At 41.0% G+C, this 16,203-nt stretch overlaps 1 protein-coding gene across 3 annotated transcripts in view; it reads left to right on the top strand.

The window, feature by feature from the left end:
- TFRC (transferrin receptor) overlaps positions 1 to 16,203 on the top strand; it is a 52,607-nt gene that overhangs the window by 14,294 nt on the left and 22,110 nt on the right. Inside the window, exons 2-4 of one of the 3 annotated variants that reach the window (XM_042956881.1) lie at positions 4,528 to 4,547; positions 15,354 to 15,412; positions 15,983 to 16,193. In XM_042956881.1, the coding sequence (XP_042812815.1) occupies positions 15,377 to 15,412; positions 15,983 to 16,193 (247 nt within the window). In that variant the 5' untranslated portion in view covers positions 4,528 to 4,547; positions 15,354 to 15,376. Of the gene's footprint in view, positions 1 to 4,527; positions 4,548 to 8,516; positions 8,560 to 10,547; positions 10,625 to 15,353; positions 15,413 to 15,982; positions 16,194 to 16,203 lie in introns of those variants that run through there. The other 2 variants (XM_007090942.3, XM_042956880.1) reach the window with 2 other exon arrangements.

Below are 16,203 nucleotides of genomic sequence, written 5' to 3'. Positions count from 1 at the left end.
CTGGAGCCTGCTTCCGATTCTGAGTGTCCTTCTCTCTCTGCCCCTCCCTGCTCAGGCTCTGTCCTTCTCTGTCTCTCAAAATAAAGGTAAAAAAAAAAAAAAAAAGTGGTTTATCATGACTACATTTTAGCTTGGCTGCTTTTTGCTTACCTGGTTGTGGGCTGTGGACCTTCATGTCATCAGTTAAGCAAATTCAAAATCTCACTGTAGCATAGGCTACTTCTGGGAAATGTTCTGAGAGATTGTTATTCCAGGCACACTGCACCTAGTGAGCTTGTCTTTATATCTTAGGGTCTTTTATTTTGTGCCGGTGACATCAAATTCCGTTACAAATTGGACTCAAACCTTCCTAAGATGAGTATGGTTATAAGGTCCAGGCTGGAGTAAGTTACTCTACTCTGGGCACAGAGCTTCAACCATCTGCCTGTTGGACAGTGTTTCAAAATTCCAACTTAAGATGTAGTGAAAGGTGGTTTTCAGATAGAAGATCTCAAAGATCTGAAGCTAGGCTATACCACTGAAAAAGCATGGCACTTGAAGTCAATTGTTTTGTATTCTTTGCGCTTCCATTGGTTCACCTATAAAATGGGTATGGTGCCTATTTCACGGGATCGTTGGGAGGCTAAGATACTGTGTGTGACACAGTAGAAGCACCCCACCCAGCACCTGGATGGGGTCTGGGCTCAGTGAATGTTAGTCGCTCTAGAACCCTGGCTCTGGGACACAGCTTCCCTACCATTTAAGAGACTGTGTGACATGAACCGGGGCAAACCGGGCCAGCCCTCACAGATGTAGCCACCAAAAAGTTGCCTCCTTGACCACATTTCCATGTATGAGAAATAAAAATTTCATCACAATCATTTTCCAAACCAAGGGAACACTTGTCTGCTTGTCTATATTAAGCTGAAGAAACCAAAAAGTTTCTGATGATACGGTATTTTTCCCGAACACTGGATGTGCTGACTTGGGAGTTAGATTTAATCATCTGTTTGCAAGTGTCTTCTGGACACATATGTTCATTTTCCCTGTTCACATCAGCAGCCACCAAGCACGTCACAGTGTTCTTTCAAAGGCCTCTTTAGGCAATGTTTGGCCACATGGCATACAGTTTACCATAAGTGTTCTTGTTTAAGATGCCAGATGTCCGCCATGGAGGAAGAGAAACTCCCAACAGGAGTGAAAGAATTGCAAAGTACAGATGTCCAAAGGAGGAAGATGAAAATAAGAAACACTAAACAGATGTGCTGATATTTTGGAAACAAAGTTAATATGATTCTTTTCATTCAGTAACTCTCCTTATCAAAGGTAGCATACATTGGGAGAATTTAAGGAAATCAGGATCTTGCAAGGACAAATATGAGCGCACTGCAATTCTGTTAAACATTTCTGGAGCATCAGTTATACTACAAGATCTTGTGTTTAGAGTGATCTGAGATTTCCTCCTCAACATGAATACGAATCCAAATTTTGAAATGCAATTAAAGCTGAAATGAAAACTAAATGGATTCCCCAGACCCCCAAATATTGGATCTTCTCAAATTGTCCTACTTGGACAGTCTGTGAACCTCTTTAGTAAAGATTCTGCCTTGGGGAGAAGACTGTATGTATACAGTCAGCTGTGCCATGATTAGATTCGTAAAGAGATAGTAAAGTGGAGTTGTTTAGAGCTGGGTTCAGAAGCTAGTTTGCCTAGGTTTGAATTCTGCTTATCACCACTTATTAGCCATTACGACCTGGGGCAAATTCTTTAACTTCTGTAGAATCCTAGTTTTTACACCTAGAAAACAGGGATAATGTTAATTGTTATTTCTAAGGATCATTATGAGGATCACATGAACTAATCCTAATACTGTAAAAAGATTAGAGTTGTTCCCAGCACCCAGTAGATGCTCAGTAAATCCTAGCAGCGATTGTTCTGTTATCATTCGGTGCTGATGGCGAGGACACTCCCCAATGCAAGCAGGCTACACTCCTTTCCATCATGAGCTGACTAGACTGGTGATATACTGGGACAGACAGTCTGTGTACAGTGTATCAGACTGCAACAATGTATGGATATCACATTATCCATGGAAATGAGAGAAATGTGGGCTACTCGTACAATCAGCAAGTACATGGCAAAACTAGATTTTCAACTCAGGTCTCTCTGCTCCAGTGGCCAATCTGTTCCCGTTAAACCCTGTTGAAAGGTCAACATGAGTTGACAGTGTGCAGTGATTGGTAAGGTAGTGAATGGGGTGGCAGACAGATGGCATTTGTAAAGGCTGTAGCCTCTAGGACAGAGGAACGTGACACTGTTCCACCTAGACTGGTCAAACCACGCTTTCAGAAGTGACCAGTGGGTGGGGGAGATGTGGAATTGTGTCCTGTGTTAGTCCTGGGAAGGGATTAGGATATTTAATCTGAAGAAGAGAAGACAGCTGTGGACATGAGAGCACTCTTCAAGCAATAGCAAATGGAGAAAGTAGAGGGAGCGACAATTCAGTTTAATACAAGTAAAAGCTTTCTAACCATCTGAACTATCCAAAGCTCTCTGCTTTGGGAAGTGACAGATTTGCTCTCATTGGAAAGGTTAAGGAGAAGCTGGGTAATCACTTGATGGTATGAAGCAGAGGGATTTTGTTCAATTAATTCAATATACATTTATCAAACATCTGTTATAGGCCAGGGATGGTACAGGAGTTAAAGTTCCCTCCAAGCTCGAAGTTCTATTTTGCCCAGATGAAACTAAATAGAACCTTATACCTTGCTCAAAACTCCAGCCAAGAACACTGGCAAATGGGCATAAATATCCTTATAATCAATTTAAAAATTAATCATTCTGAATTCTTAATTAATTCTTATTAATTCTTCTTTCCTTGCCCTGAGTAACTTTTGCCACTTGCTATAAAACAGGAGCAAACTTTTCCATAGTAACCTGGCTATTGCTCTTACTCTATGTTCTCCTGTGTAAGCTTCCTTTTAGTACAGGGGAAACAAAAAATGATTTAGTCAGCAGAATTAGGACAGGAAACTGAAGGTTCCCAAGTACATTTTTAAAGAAAAAAAAATGAAAAATAAAATGGAAAATAGTACCAGCCTCAAATATGTGAGCTGACAATCTACCTCCATTCTCTGGAATGCATCCTGTTCCAATGTGCAGAGCTCCACATTTTTATTTTATGACTCTGGTCCTAAAGTGATTGCCCTAGGCTTAGGATTCCAAGGTAAAGAAAATGGATACAGTTTGTCAAATAGGAGATGTGGTCGGGGCTGAATGTGGGTTAGGGTGGCTTCTGTGGTGGTTGCTATGAACACCTACTGTGGGATAGGCAGAGCTCTGCTGTGATTGGCCAAAGTGCGTGCCAGGATTTGAAAGCATTTGAAAATAGTTTATGGGTGTTTTCTAACTCATAAAACCTCAATCAATATTTGCAGAAGTATGGGGTGGTAGAAAGTTGAAACAGTGGGCAAAGTAACAGGGAAAAACCTTGGGAGTTGAAATTTAACTTTGAGCAAGTCATTTGTCCTGTTCACTAACAAGACTTGTGCTCTGAGACAGGAGATGGCCTCCGACTATGGTTTTCAAACACAGGTCACAGCCCATTGAGATATCAATTTCATGGGTTGAAATCAACATTTCAAAAATTAAACGGAAAGCTCCATAGTGTTTTGTACATAGCAAAGGTATTATTTCATAAAACTCTTGTTTCTTGTGAACACACACACATAAACACACATACACACACAAACATATACACACACATGTGTACGGAGTTGTGAAATAAAATTTTACCCAAAGTTTTAGCATCGAGTGCCATCAAAAATATTTGATCCTGGGGTGCCTGGGTGGCTCAGTCAGTTGGGTGTCTGCCTCTTAATTTTGGCTCAAGTCATGATCCCAGGGTCGTGGGATGGACCCCACACTGGGCTCTGCACGGAGCATGGGGCCTGCTTAAGATTCTCTGTCTCCTTCCCTCTGCCCCTCTCCCCCACTTTCTCTCTCTCTCTCTCTCAAATAAAATAAATAAATAAATAAATTGAATCTAAAAAAACTAAAAATTTTTTTGACTCTAAGATGGTCATTTGGTCCATTTGGTCCATATGGTCATTTGGACCATAGATACGACACCAGAAGGAACTCTGTTAGTGAGTTGGCATATTAATGTGTTTTTTAAATTTTGATAAAATATACATAACATAATCAGATTAATTAATTAGTTAATTAATTAATTTTTGAGAAAGAGTGAGTGGGAGAGGGCAGAGACAGAGCCAGGCACAGGATCCAAAGCAGGCTCTGTGCTGATAGCAGCAAGACTGATGCGGGCTTGAGCTCACAAGCTGTGAGATCGTGATCTGAGCCAAAGTCCAACACTCAACTGACTGAGCCACCCAGGTTCCCCCAAAAAGATTAATGTTTTTAAATGTAAGGAACAAAGTACTAAAATGAAGAACCTCCCACCTCCAATTTGCATCCTCTTGTACCTTTGGGTTTATGATGCCTTTCCCCCTCCTCTACTCACCTTTTTTTTTTTTTTTTCTTCCTAGGTTCCTGGTCTATAACTAAGGTAAGAGGTGTACATTTTGACTTTGATCTTATGGGACAAGCAGCCAAAGTTCCCTCTTGCTGCATCTGTGCCTGAGTTAGAGAGGAGAATGTGTCTACATGCAATTGTACATTTCTATTAAAAATAGGTTATTAAAAACAGTTAAACAGAAAGATTAACTAGAATCTACATAGGCATATAATTTGGAGCAGGATTTAGAGAACTACAGGTATGTCCTAGTGGGCACATCAGAGCCTTATGTATCTTTTCGGATCTGGACATTTTGCTGTCATAGACCCCAGCTTGCTTTTATTTTTGCTTGTATTTAACATTTGCATCCTTGTTATCTGTCTTTTAAGTATAAATTCTGTTTCCCCATTTGTCTTCTGTGTCCCCTGTCTTTTCAGAGGTATAGATTTGTTTCATATCTGCTTGTGAGTCTTTGTCTGACGCACTACACTACTACAGTAAATGTTAATAATAATGGCAATTAATTACCTTTTCTTCTCAGCCATTACCAATGAGTCTTTTTTTTTTTCTGTAATCAGGACATTGAAAGCCGTTAAAGACAACTTTCCTTTTCTTAAGTAATAGTTGCTTAGAACTTTCCCATTTCCAGGCTTTTCCCCACTCTGGCCACATTTACTCAAGTGGCTTGGGCTCTGAACTAGCTGCACATTATATCTGTATAACCGTGTGGTTTAAGGAACTTTCCTACTTTTTAATTCACTGGCGAAGGAAATAAAAGGGTGTTATCTCCATGTGGCCAATGGGGAAACTGATACATGGAGCCATTAAACCCATGTTTCTACACCACAATCGGTAACAGCTCTGAGACCAGTTGCTGACTTCTAGGCTGGGATGCCTTTTCACTATGTTAGTGGCTCTTCTGGCTTGGTTTTTTCCTGCAATCTCTCCTTCACCAAATAGCAAGACTTCTGCTTTCATCTCCAGGTGAAGAAAAAAGGGAGAGGGAGAGAATTTTATAGCTGATGACTCCTGTACCCTTTTCTCCACCAGTAATTCCCCTGATGTAGCTATCAGGTATTTCTGTAGACTAGGGTCTTTTAACATTGGCATGCCACAGGCTCGTTGTCACTTCAGAATCTTTGCGCAAATCATTCTCCTAGGCTGAAAGCCTCGTTTCTTCCTCTTCATTGACCTAAAATCCTACACTAGTCTGCAGACATCGTCCATGTTACTTTTCTGCCTGACTCTGCTCCATCCCACCCAGGCTGACTCCACCAACGCTGACCAAAGTCTATTATGTGCCAGTTTACTGTGTGTTTTTAGGAGCTTGCGCCTGTCGTATCTCATTTAAACACACAGAAAATCTGCAAGGCAGGTATTTTAATCCCATTTTCAGTAAGCATTACTAAGAGAGATGAATTTTGTCTGAATGACCCATCTGTATGGCAGGGCAAACATTTAATTACCTAACACCTGCTCTTCTTATAGTCCTGTGAAATATCCTCTTCCCATTTAAAGCCCCAGGCCCGTCTCCCATTCCTTAGCTCAGCATGGCATATAAGCCGCAATTGTCCAGGATGGAGGAAAAAATTTTCCTTTCCCCAAACTGCAAGAATTTCAGTTCTAAGGTCTCTTACGTCTGAAGAAGATTGGACCTTGAATAATAGGCATTTCAGTTAGGCCAGATAGTTTAAATAAAGATGATGAAAAGCTGATGTCATTGCAAGCATCCAAATTATTGGGTCTCCAGAAGTGGGAGCTAATGTTGTGTAATAATGGCAACCTCAATGACAACAGTGAAAACCAGATTAAAAAAATAAGATGTCGGACCATTTGTATGGAATACCAAACAAAGCAAACTTGCCTCTCAGTGGGTATAGATTCTGCAACAAAGCAAGACAAATTTATGTTCATCTACTTGAAATTGCAGAGGAGGGAGAGCCTGCAAAACTTCTAGGGAGAAAGGGGTAGTAAAGGGAATTTAATTCCATAGTGTCCATTATTGCTAATAAAAGATATGAAATTAAAAATATAATTGACATACTGTTTAAAGTGGTGTCCTCTTGGTTGTTTCATTTTAGTGACTGTAAATTTTTTCAGGTTACCTTTAAAAAATTTTTTTTTTCATTATGGTAAGTGTACTTTTTAATTCCCATTTCCTACTTCTCCCATCCCCCCTCTGACTCCCCTTTGGTCACCATTAGTTTGTTCTCTATAGTTAAGAGTCTGTTTCTTGGTTTGTCTTTTTTTTTCTTTTCTCATTCATTTTATTTCTTAAATTCCACATATGAGTGAGGTCAGATGGTATTTGTCTTTCTTTGACTTATTTTGCTTAGCATTATCATCTCTAGCTCTATCCATGTCATTGCAAATAGCAAGATTTTATTATTTTTTATGGCCAAATAATATTCCATTTTATCTGTACACCACGTCTTCTTTATCCATTCATCTATGGATGGACGCTTGGATTCCTTGCATAGTTTGGCTATATAAAATAGAGGTGCATGTACCCTTTGATTTTGTGTGTGTGTGTGTGTGTGTGTGTGTGTGTGTGTGTGTGTCTTTTGGTAACCACCAGCAGTGCTATTACTGGCCCCAGGGTAGTTCTATTTTTAAATTTTGAGGAAACTCCATACTGTTTTCCCCAGTTGCTGTACCAGTGAATGTAAAATTTTTAATTTGGATTTTCTTAGGTTCCTCCTAACCTTGGTATCCTTAGCCCGTTTGTCCATGTGGCTGTAAGATTTTCACCTCGATTCTAGCCATGTTTGTTAAGATCCCACAGGGCAAGGAAAGGGAGAAGGGACTCAGCCGGCCCATTGTCGGAATTTCAAGGCGGCCCCTCCACAGCTAATCCCTATCCGTCCCATTCCTCGATTTCACTTTTTCCTGCGTAGACCCTCTAAAATGCAGCTATGTTTCTGCTTATAAGATTTAAAAATATTCCTCTCTGGGGCGAGATTTTAAAGAACGGGGGGCAAAGGGAAGGGGGCGGTGCGCAAACCTCGTGGTACTTCCTGAAATTTAGCGCAGAATTGGGGGAAGAGCCGGAGCCCAAGCCAGGAAACGGATTTGCATTTTAAAGGATTGTTCATTGTCCCTCAGGGCTCGGACCTGGAAAGCGCTTTACCTATGACTCTTTTATGGCCCTGCCCGTTTTCTCGCTTTGTACCTGTTTGTAAACTTGTCCAATCTTCTTGCCTGGACCGACTAGAGGCGGGGAGCGGGTGTGATTGTTGGAAAGAGTTTAAAAAGTGACAAGAATCCTATTTTGTTATGCATTACACAACCTTATAATAACAATAATGGCAATGAACATTAAAGTTCATCTACAATTATGCCCCCCTAATAAATCACTTGTTTCTGCTTTCCTTTTCATTCCCTCATGCATTAAACATTATGCAAAGCACTGTGCCCGTCTTGGTCCACGTGCATTTTTTACACATCCTAAATACAAACTTGCATTCTGCTTTTAATTCTTTTTCCTTTTTGCTTATCCTAAGCACTTCTGAGGCTGCAAAATATATACTCACAATATGTCTTTATTGGCTACCTAATATTCCAACTAGGGCATACACTTTAAGGAATTATTTCAGTGTTAAGTATCCAAGATGTGAAAGTAAACGCCAACACCATCACCCTTTGTACTGCAAGGCCTGGAGGTCGGTCAAGGTTAGACGGAGAGCTCCGGGTATCAAGGCTGCGGCCCGGGACGCGGCGGAAGGCGGCGAGGAGGAAGCCAGTGCGGGTTCCACGGCTCCTCCCGGCACCTGCAGGCTTGGCGCCTTTTCCCTCCGACCACGCCCCAACCCGCTCCTCCCCGCCCCTCCGCGCACACTAGTCGAGCGCCCTTGTCCCAGTGCGTGCTCACGGCTCGCCCAAGGCAGTCCATTTCCAGGGCACCTCTGGGGTGTACGTGAGGCAGGAAGTGACGCAAAGCCTGGGGGGGTCGGAAGAGGGCGGGGTCAGGTTATAAACAGCCGGTTGGGGGCGTACATCCCCCACAGAGCCTCAGCTTCGGCCTGTAGCGGCTCGGGCGGTAGCGGCCGGAGGGGGAGACTGTGTGAGTGACGCGCCGAAGCTAGAATCTCGCCGACCCTCCTGGCCTCCCCTCAGCCTGCTGGGCGGGTGCGAGCGGTCTCCGGTGCGGGCCCCCTTGGTGCTGTCCAGCTGCATTGGGGGACCGCAGGGGGCGCGGGGAGGCGCAGGGGGGGCGGGAGGAGAGGGCGGGATGGAGCGGGGCCCGCGTGCGGTACTGGAAGGGGCCGCCGCGGCGCGGGGAGCGGGCTGCAGGTGCAGCAAGGTGGAGCCGCGGCGCGGAGAAGGGCTGCCCTTCTCTGCCTTTCTGCGCCCTTCTCGTCTCGCCGGGCGGCGAATGGTTTCTCCGTTAAGGCACTGAAGGCGGGATGAGGGGTACCCGGCTGTCGCTCTGCGCCTCGCCATTCTGCTTCCGGCCGTTCCTCAGGCCACCCCGATCCCTTGTCCTCACTAGCTCGTCCTTAAAAGATACAGGACCTCGTGGGACAGCCATAGGCCGCGGGCGCGGGAGTGCGAGCCACGCTGCCGCAGCGTAGACTGGCTCTGCTGGGAGCACGTGGCTACTCCGGGAAGTTTCCCCAAAGAACTGCTGTCGGGGTGCGCGGGTGACCTTGAGCTTGTAGCCCTACGCTCTCTCGGCGCCTACCCTGATCGTGGTCTCACTGCTCAAAGTGACAGAGCTGTCCTCCACTCGGTTACGAGTGTGCCCTGGGAATTTGATGTGAGCTTCTGTAAGCCGTGCGTTTGAACTCCGGCACAACCTGATCTTTCAGCGATGCCGTTGGCTTTGTGTGTGGGTTCTCAGTTTTCCCTAGGCAGAAGCTGTTTGAATGCCGCAGGTGCTGACTCGAAGAATATTCTGATTGCTTTCCTTGTTATAAGATGGGAGATTCAGAAATAAGACTTCTACTTTATGAAAGCTATGGTCTAGAGGCCAAGTGAAAGCTGTTTAGATTAGAATTGGCTTTCCCTTTCAGGAAATTAGCAGTATGGTTAAAGGGCTTGCTATATTGACAAATGTCTTAGACGCCCATTGTGTCACTTTCTAGTGGATAGCTTTCTAATGTAGTGGGTAGGGTAAGAAAATATTTTGTGACTTGACTTTTTTCGGTCAACGTTTTTTCCTCTGTTTTGTAGCGACCTTGGGTAAAGCAGGGAACTTAATTGTTTCTGCTTTCTCCCTTTTTTGGGGGGTGCGGTGAGAGGATTGAAGTAGGAAGTAGTTGTCCTCTTACAAAAGTACATGGATACCTGATATCTTTATTCCAGGCTTAGATAGGAGTTGGAATACTAGATGCTGATTCAGTTGCCTCTGAGCTAGGGAGTTTGACCTTACTGACAAAGACGTTTAAGGTGATTTCCAGAAGTTGTTGTCTACTGCAAAATTCAAGTTTAGTCTATTTAAAGTACTTCTTGGCTCTTCTTTTTTCTGTTTTGGATTATCATAAATTTAGTATACTTCACAAGATCTAGAACTTAAAACGTTTTGTCATCGATATGAAATATTTTCCAAAAATCGACTTACAGCATAGCACCTTTTAACTTTTCTTTGATAGAATATGGAATGTTTTTGTGAAGTAATGGTTGTGAACTTAGCCTGTACTGAAGATTGTTGGGTAGAGACAACAACTCCGCTAACTCTGCCCTAGGTTGTGGCAGTTATTTGCCTCTGATAACGTACTTAACTATAGTGGAGCAAGGTGCCCGGCGAAACTTGAATCAGACAACAACGAAAGCTAGTTAAAAATGATCCTCTGAGGCCTTTTGGAACCCTTCTCTGGATGTGCCATTTGTCTGCTGTCTCAGATGAGCACTGTACAGGTAGACTGAATTGGACAATCTTTTTACAGAAAGCTGAATAGAAATGAAGATTCTCCTTGTTTTCCTCTATGGGGTTTCATTTTAGACCCTTAAAACTAGGAAAGAGCTTGACCATCCTGGGTAGACACAATTATTATATGTGTCCTGGGGGCCCTGAAGAAGTTTTGTGGGTTCATGTCATCTTTTCATTTCTCCTGCAAATGCATAGGGAAGCAATTTGCAAAACAGGTATCCATAACCAATTGCTTAAGATCTTGGAGCCCCACCAGGTAACCTTTTAAGTTTTTCTACCTTTTTTTTAAATTTGTTTGTTTACTTATTTTGAGAGAGAGAGCAGGGGAGGGGCAGAGAGAGAGGGAGAGAGAGAGAATTCCATGCTGTCATCACAGAGCCCAGTGCAGGACTCGAACTCATGAACCATAAGATCAGGACCTGAACCAAAACTGAGTTGGATGCTAAACCGACTGAGCCACCCAGGTGCCCGTGAAGTTTTTCTACTTAAAAAAAAATTTTTTTTTAATGTTTATTTTTGAGAGAGACAGAGACAGAATGCGAGTGGGTTAGGGGCAGAGAGAGAGGGAGACACAGAATCCGAAGCAGGCTCCAGGCTCCACGCTGTCAGCACAGGGCCCCACGCGGGGCTCAAACTCACGATCTGTGAGATCATGACCTGAGCTGAAGTCGGACGCTCAACCGACTGAGCCACGCAGGCCCCCCTGAAGTTTTTCTCCTTTTTAAAATCTCCCTACTATCCATGCTTTGTCCTGTGATTCCAGAATAAACCAGAGTAGTGGCAGAGATGGGAGATGATTCCAGTTCCAAGTGCAAGGTTTTCATTGTATTCTTTTTTATGTAATTTCCAAATGATATGAGAAATGAACTTTACATACATTTAAGTATGTCCCCATACTGTTAAGAAATAAAATATCTTTCTTTGTTAATTATTCTTTGTAAATTCCCTATCAAGTGTAGGGTAGCGAAATCAATCAGAGAACATAAAGATGTTCCCTGAGCTGAGTCAAGAAGAAAGGAAGGATGTTAGTAGAGGCAGGGACTGAATTCTGTCTCATTTTGGAGATAGTAGAGGGCAGCACTTAGTAGGTAGTGAAGTTCTTTAGAACAAAGAGCCTTAAAAGCAAGTAGAGGAACTTTGTTTCATGTGTGCTGCAAGGACTTGAGGCTGTGGCGCATTTTCCAAATGGAAGTAGGCTTGTCAATAATAAACAAGTGACTCATTCTTATTTCAGGTAAAATGGAGTAGCAGTTTTGGGTATGTTATACATAGATGACCATGTATTTTGGTGCAAAGATCCCTCCATCCTCAGCTGTATGTATTGTGTACAGACTCCTGGTCTTGAGACACCCCAAAGTAGCTTAAGACCTCAAGGCATTTACTGTATTTAAAAAAATTAAATAGAAATTAATGCCACATTTGAAGAAAGTAGGAATGAGATGATACGAATTATAAAGAAGTTTAGGACTGTAGTCTAGCTTGTACCTTCGCCTGCCTCCTGTCTTCCATCCCATGGCTCAATTAAAAGACATTTCAGAAAGAAAAAAAAAAGACTCAGTTACTCCTTCCATTTCATGTTCAAAACATACACGGCTCTGTTTTGCTTACTTTAATTTTCATTATTAATGTGAGAAACTGAATAGGTTTTCAAGTTACCATTGAGAGCACCAAAGATACACAAAGTGCTAATATGTACAAAAATCCAGTTGGTGTTTGGTTTGTCTCTTGTTATGGATTATCAGCAATGGTGGTGACATCGTGAAATAAGCTGTAATAAAAGATGTTTGGCTTTTAGATGCCATCTTTTAACAGAACTATGTAACTATAAACAGAACTGTTTATAGACAGTGATTATAACTGGTAGGAAAAGTTTCTCTGATGCTTCTAGAGTACATAGAGTGATTTCAGTTCAAAGAAAATTCAGTAAGGGGTTCTTTTCAATACAAAGCTTTATCATGTATGAAGTCATTTTGAAAGAATGACTCAATTTTTTTGTATATGAAACTTAAGGAGTAACTTTTGTAGATATCCTAGAATTATCGTGTTATTCATAGATGCGGGGTTAAATTATGAAGTTAAAATGGGAATTGCCTAAGTCACAGTTTTTTCCTCTGACTTGATTTCTTTTATGTTATAGTCTTCATTTTGTGTCTGGATATTGAAATAGAAATAACATACTGGTGTTCTCAGTTAAAACTGTACTTAGATTTTAATTATACAAAATCATAATTACATGTTCTATTAATATCTGTTTATGCAGAATTGCAATCAACTCAATCTCATCATTTATTTAAATCCTTTATTTAGATCATTTATTTAAAAGTGTTGTCACTTTAATCTCAAAATTAATTTAAAACTGGAAACCTTGAGGAATGGCTGGTTCAGATCAGCATTAAACTTGTAAACTGGTTTTTCCTAGAAAAGGGTGATTAAAATTGGTTCAGGGTGGGGTCTTCTAGTTCTGGTTCTAGTGATTGGGTTTGTAGGGTTCTGGTGCAGTGATAATGGTAAACTTTTTGTACCAGATAGGGCAAGAGACTTTGCTTCTAAGAATATGATCTTGCTTCTTGGCTCTGGTCGTTAAAGCTTGGGGATTAAATTTTTGTTGTTGTTAATAGGTTTTGATAGGAGACTTTTCTAATGCCAGTTTATATAACGTCTTTTATTTTATAGTCTGTGTATATCTCAGTTTGCTTTGTGACATGTGCGTGTTAAATGCTCTGTTAAGTGTACTTGTAATGTAGGAAAAGCCTTAAAATAGTATGAAATAAATGACCATTTTATATATCTCAACATAATATCGCTTTAAAACATTTAGATGCACTCAAATCAAATTAATTAGAAAATCTGGATTTCACTAAATACCAGTGCTTTAACTTAACATAGAACTCTGTTGGTTATAGAGGTGTTTTTCACCTTTAAAATGGGTGTTAAGTTGCCTGGCTGGCTCAGTTGGTAGAACATGTGACTCTTGATCTCTGGGTTGTAAGTTCAAGCCCCATGTTGGGTGTAGAGATTATTTGAAAATAAAAAAATCTTTTAGCAGTGCCTGGGTGGCGCAGTCGGTTGAGCATCCAACTCTTGATTTCGGCTCAGGCCTTGATCCCAGGGTCGTGGGATTGAGCCCTGTGTCTCTGTGCTGAGTGTGGAGCCTGCTTGGGATTCTCTCTGTCTTCCCTCTGCACCTTCCCCTGTTTGGGATTCTCTCTCTCCCTCTCTTCCCTGTATCCCTCCCCCACTCTCTTTCTTTTCTCTTTCTCTCAAATAAAAAAAATTTTAAATCTTTAAAAAATAATAAAATGGCTGTCATTTATTTATTTTTAAATTTATTTTATTTATGGATAGTTGACATACAATATATAGTTTTAGGTACACAACATAGTGATTTGAAGGTTAAGATTAATTTCTTAAATTTCTGGAGATGAGAACAGAATTTTTATAACTCAGTAACCCATTGAACTTCAGTTTTTGGATTATCAGTTTTCAGCCTTGAATAAGACACTGAACATCTCAGATGGTTGGCTTCTTTGTGTGTAAAACAGCATGGTGTGTTTTTCTTTTGTCTATTCGTTTTGCATCAAAGATCTATCAAATCATTTGTAAGAACTGTTCCTTTAATCAGAAGGATCATGTTTTCTCTCCTTTTATATTGAAGATGGTTTGTTACAGGTCTTTTTAGCATGACCAGTCTTGACTTAATTCTACTTTGGGTTTTTTTTCCCCCCAGGTGCTAGTCTATTGTATTTGGTCCCTTTGACTACTAAATTCAGTTACTTAAATTTACCTACCATGGTAAATAGACATGGTAGAACCATGGTAGGAGAACTTGAAATAATAGTACAGTATATATCCATATTCATGTACCCTTTATTCTGATTCATCAATTATTAACAGTTACCACATTTGCTTTACTTCTTATACACTTTTTAAAAAAATTTTTTTAACGTTTATTCATTTTTTGAGATACAGAGACAGAGCATGAGCAGGGGAGGGGCGGAGAGAGAAGGAGACACAGAATCCGAAGCAGGCTTCAGGCTCTGAGCTGTCAGCACAGAGCCCAATGTGGGACTCGAACTCGCAAACTGTGAGATCATGACCTGAGCCGATGCCGGACGTTTAACCGACTGAGCCACCCAGGCGCCCCAATTTCTTATATGCTTTTAAAGTAATTTATTAATTTATTTTTAGTCTATTTTGAGAGAGGAAGTGAGCAGGGGAGGGACAGAGAGAGAGAATCCCAAGCAGGCTTGCACCATGACTGCAGAACCCAGTGTGGGGCTCAAACTCATGAAATCCAGAATGGGATGTTTAACCGACTGAGCCACCTACGTGCCTCTAGGTGCCCCTCTTAGACCCCTTTTTTTTTAGACCCTTTTTTTTAAACTAAACTATTTGAAAGTAAGTTATAAGTGTTAGGATACTTCATCCTTTCTTTTTTTTTTTTTAAGTTTTCCAATTTTTTTTTTTTAGTAATCTCTACACCCAACATATGGCTTGAACTCATGACCCTGAGATCAAGAGTTACATGGTCTTCCAATGGAGCCAGACAGGTGCCCCAATACTAAATTCTTAAATTCTTCAGCATTAATCTCCTAAGAACAAGGGCATTCTTTTCCAAAAACAGAATAAATCATCACACTCTCCAAATCTAATATAATCAAATCGAATATGTCACACTCTCCAGATCTAATCTGATACAATACTGTTATCCACTATGTAGTCTGTATTCAGATTTCTTATTTTTCCCAATGATATCCTTTGTAGTTGTTCTCACCTCCACCCCACCTCAACTCAGGATCTAATCAAGGATTATATTAAATTTAGTTTTCCTATGAACTAAATGTCTTTATTAAAGACCCTTTCTGGGAATGTGATAATATATTTAAAAGTAAACTTGATATATAATAATTTAGCGTGGTAATGAAAACCTCTTATAACTGGTACAATGGTATCTATTTTGTATTAAATTTCTGTTTTAATACTAGGTTCTTTTGTGTGGCAGCTCAGAATGATGGATCAAGCCAGATCAGCATTCTCTACCTTGGTAAGATATTTTAAGTTTTATTATTCCTTGTCACCAGTTTGTGAGAATATGAAATATGGAAGAATGGCTCTCACCCAATAAGCATGAAGTAATATTCAAAGCTATCATAAAGTATTTTTTTATGTTGAAGTGGTGGCTTGGCGATGTAACTCCTCCCACAAAGGGTATCTTCAGTCTTGTGTGGAGTTAACTATGGGAAATCTTGTAAGAACATACAGGGTATTTCAAGTATGGTAGGAGGGGGCAGCCACATTGATAAGATGAACAAAGAAAGCTGATCAAAATGTATACCTATGTTAGTAGACATATGTAACAGAAACCCTGAATGAAAAGGCTGAATGAGATGAAAAAGGCCAGTGTGTGATCTAGCCCCCATCTACCATTGACAGAACTAGGTATCAGGAAGAATGTTGCTTTGAAAGAGGAACTTCTTTTTCCTTAAGAATATATAGCAAGTCATAGTAATGGTCCACTACTAAGTATAGTACCTAACCAAACTTTTGGTAAATGTTCCTCTTCCCTTTCTTCTCTTTCATGATGCTTTCTTTCTCTCTTTTCTTCAAATCTCAGTTTGGTGGAGAACCATTGTCCTATACCCGGTTTAGTCTGGCTCGGCAAGTAGATGGTGACAACAGTCATGTGGAGATGAAACTAGCTGCAGACGAAGAAGAAAATGTTGACAATAACATGAGGGATAATGGTGCCAGTGTCACAAAACCAAAAAGGCTTAATGGATTTATCTGCTATGGGACTATCGCTATAATCCTCTTTTTCTTGATTGGTAAGAGTGG

The sequence above is a fragment of the Panthera tigris genome, chromosome C2 (assembly GCF_018350195.1).
Source record: "Panthera tigris isolate Pti1 chromosome C2, P.tigris_Pti1_mat1.1, whole genome shotgun sequence".
Taxonomy (NCBI): domain Eukaryota; kingdom Metazoa; phylum Chordata; class Mammalia; order Carnivora; family Felidae; genus Panthera; species Panthera tigris.
Note: the sequence above shows the minus strand (reverse complement) of the source record. Positions and strands in the feature narration are given on the sequence as shown.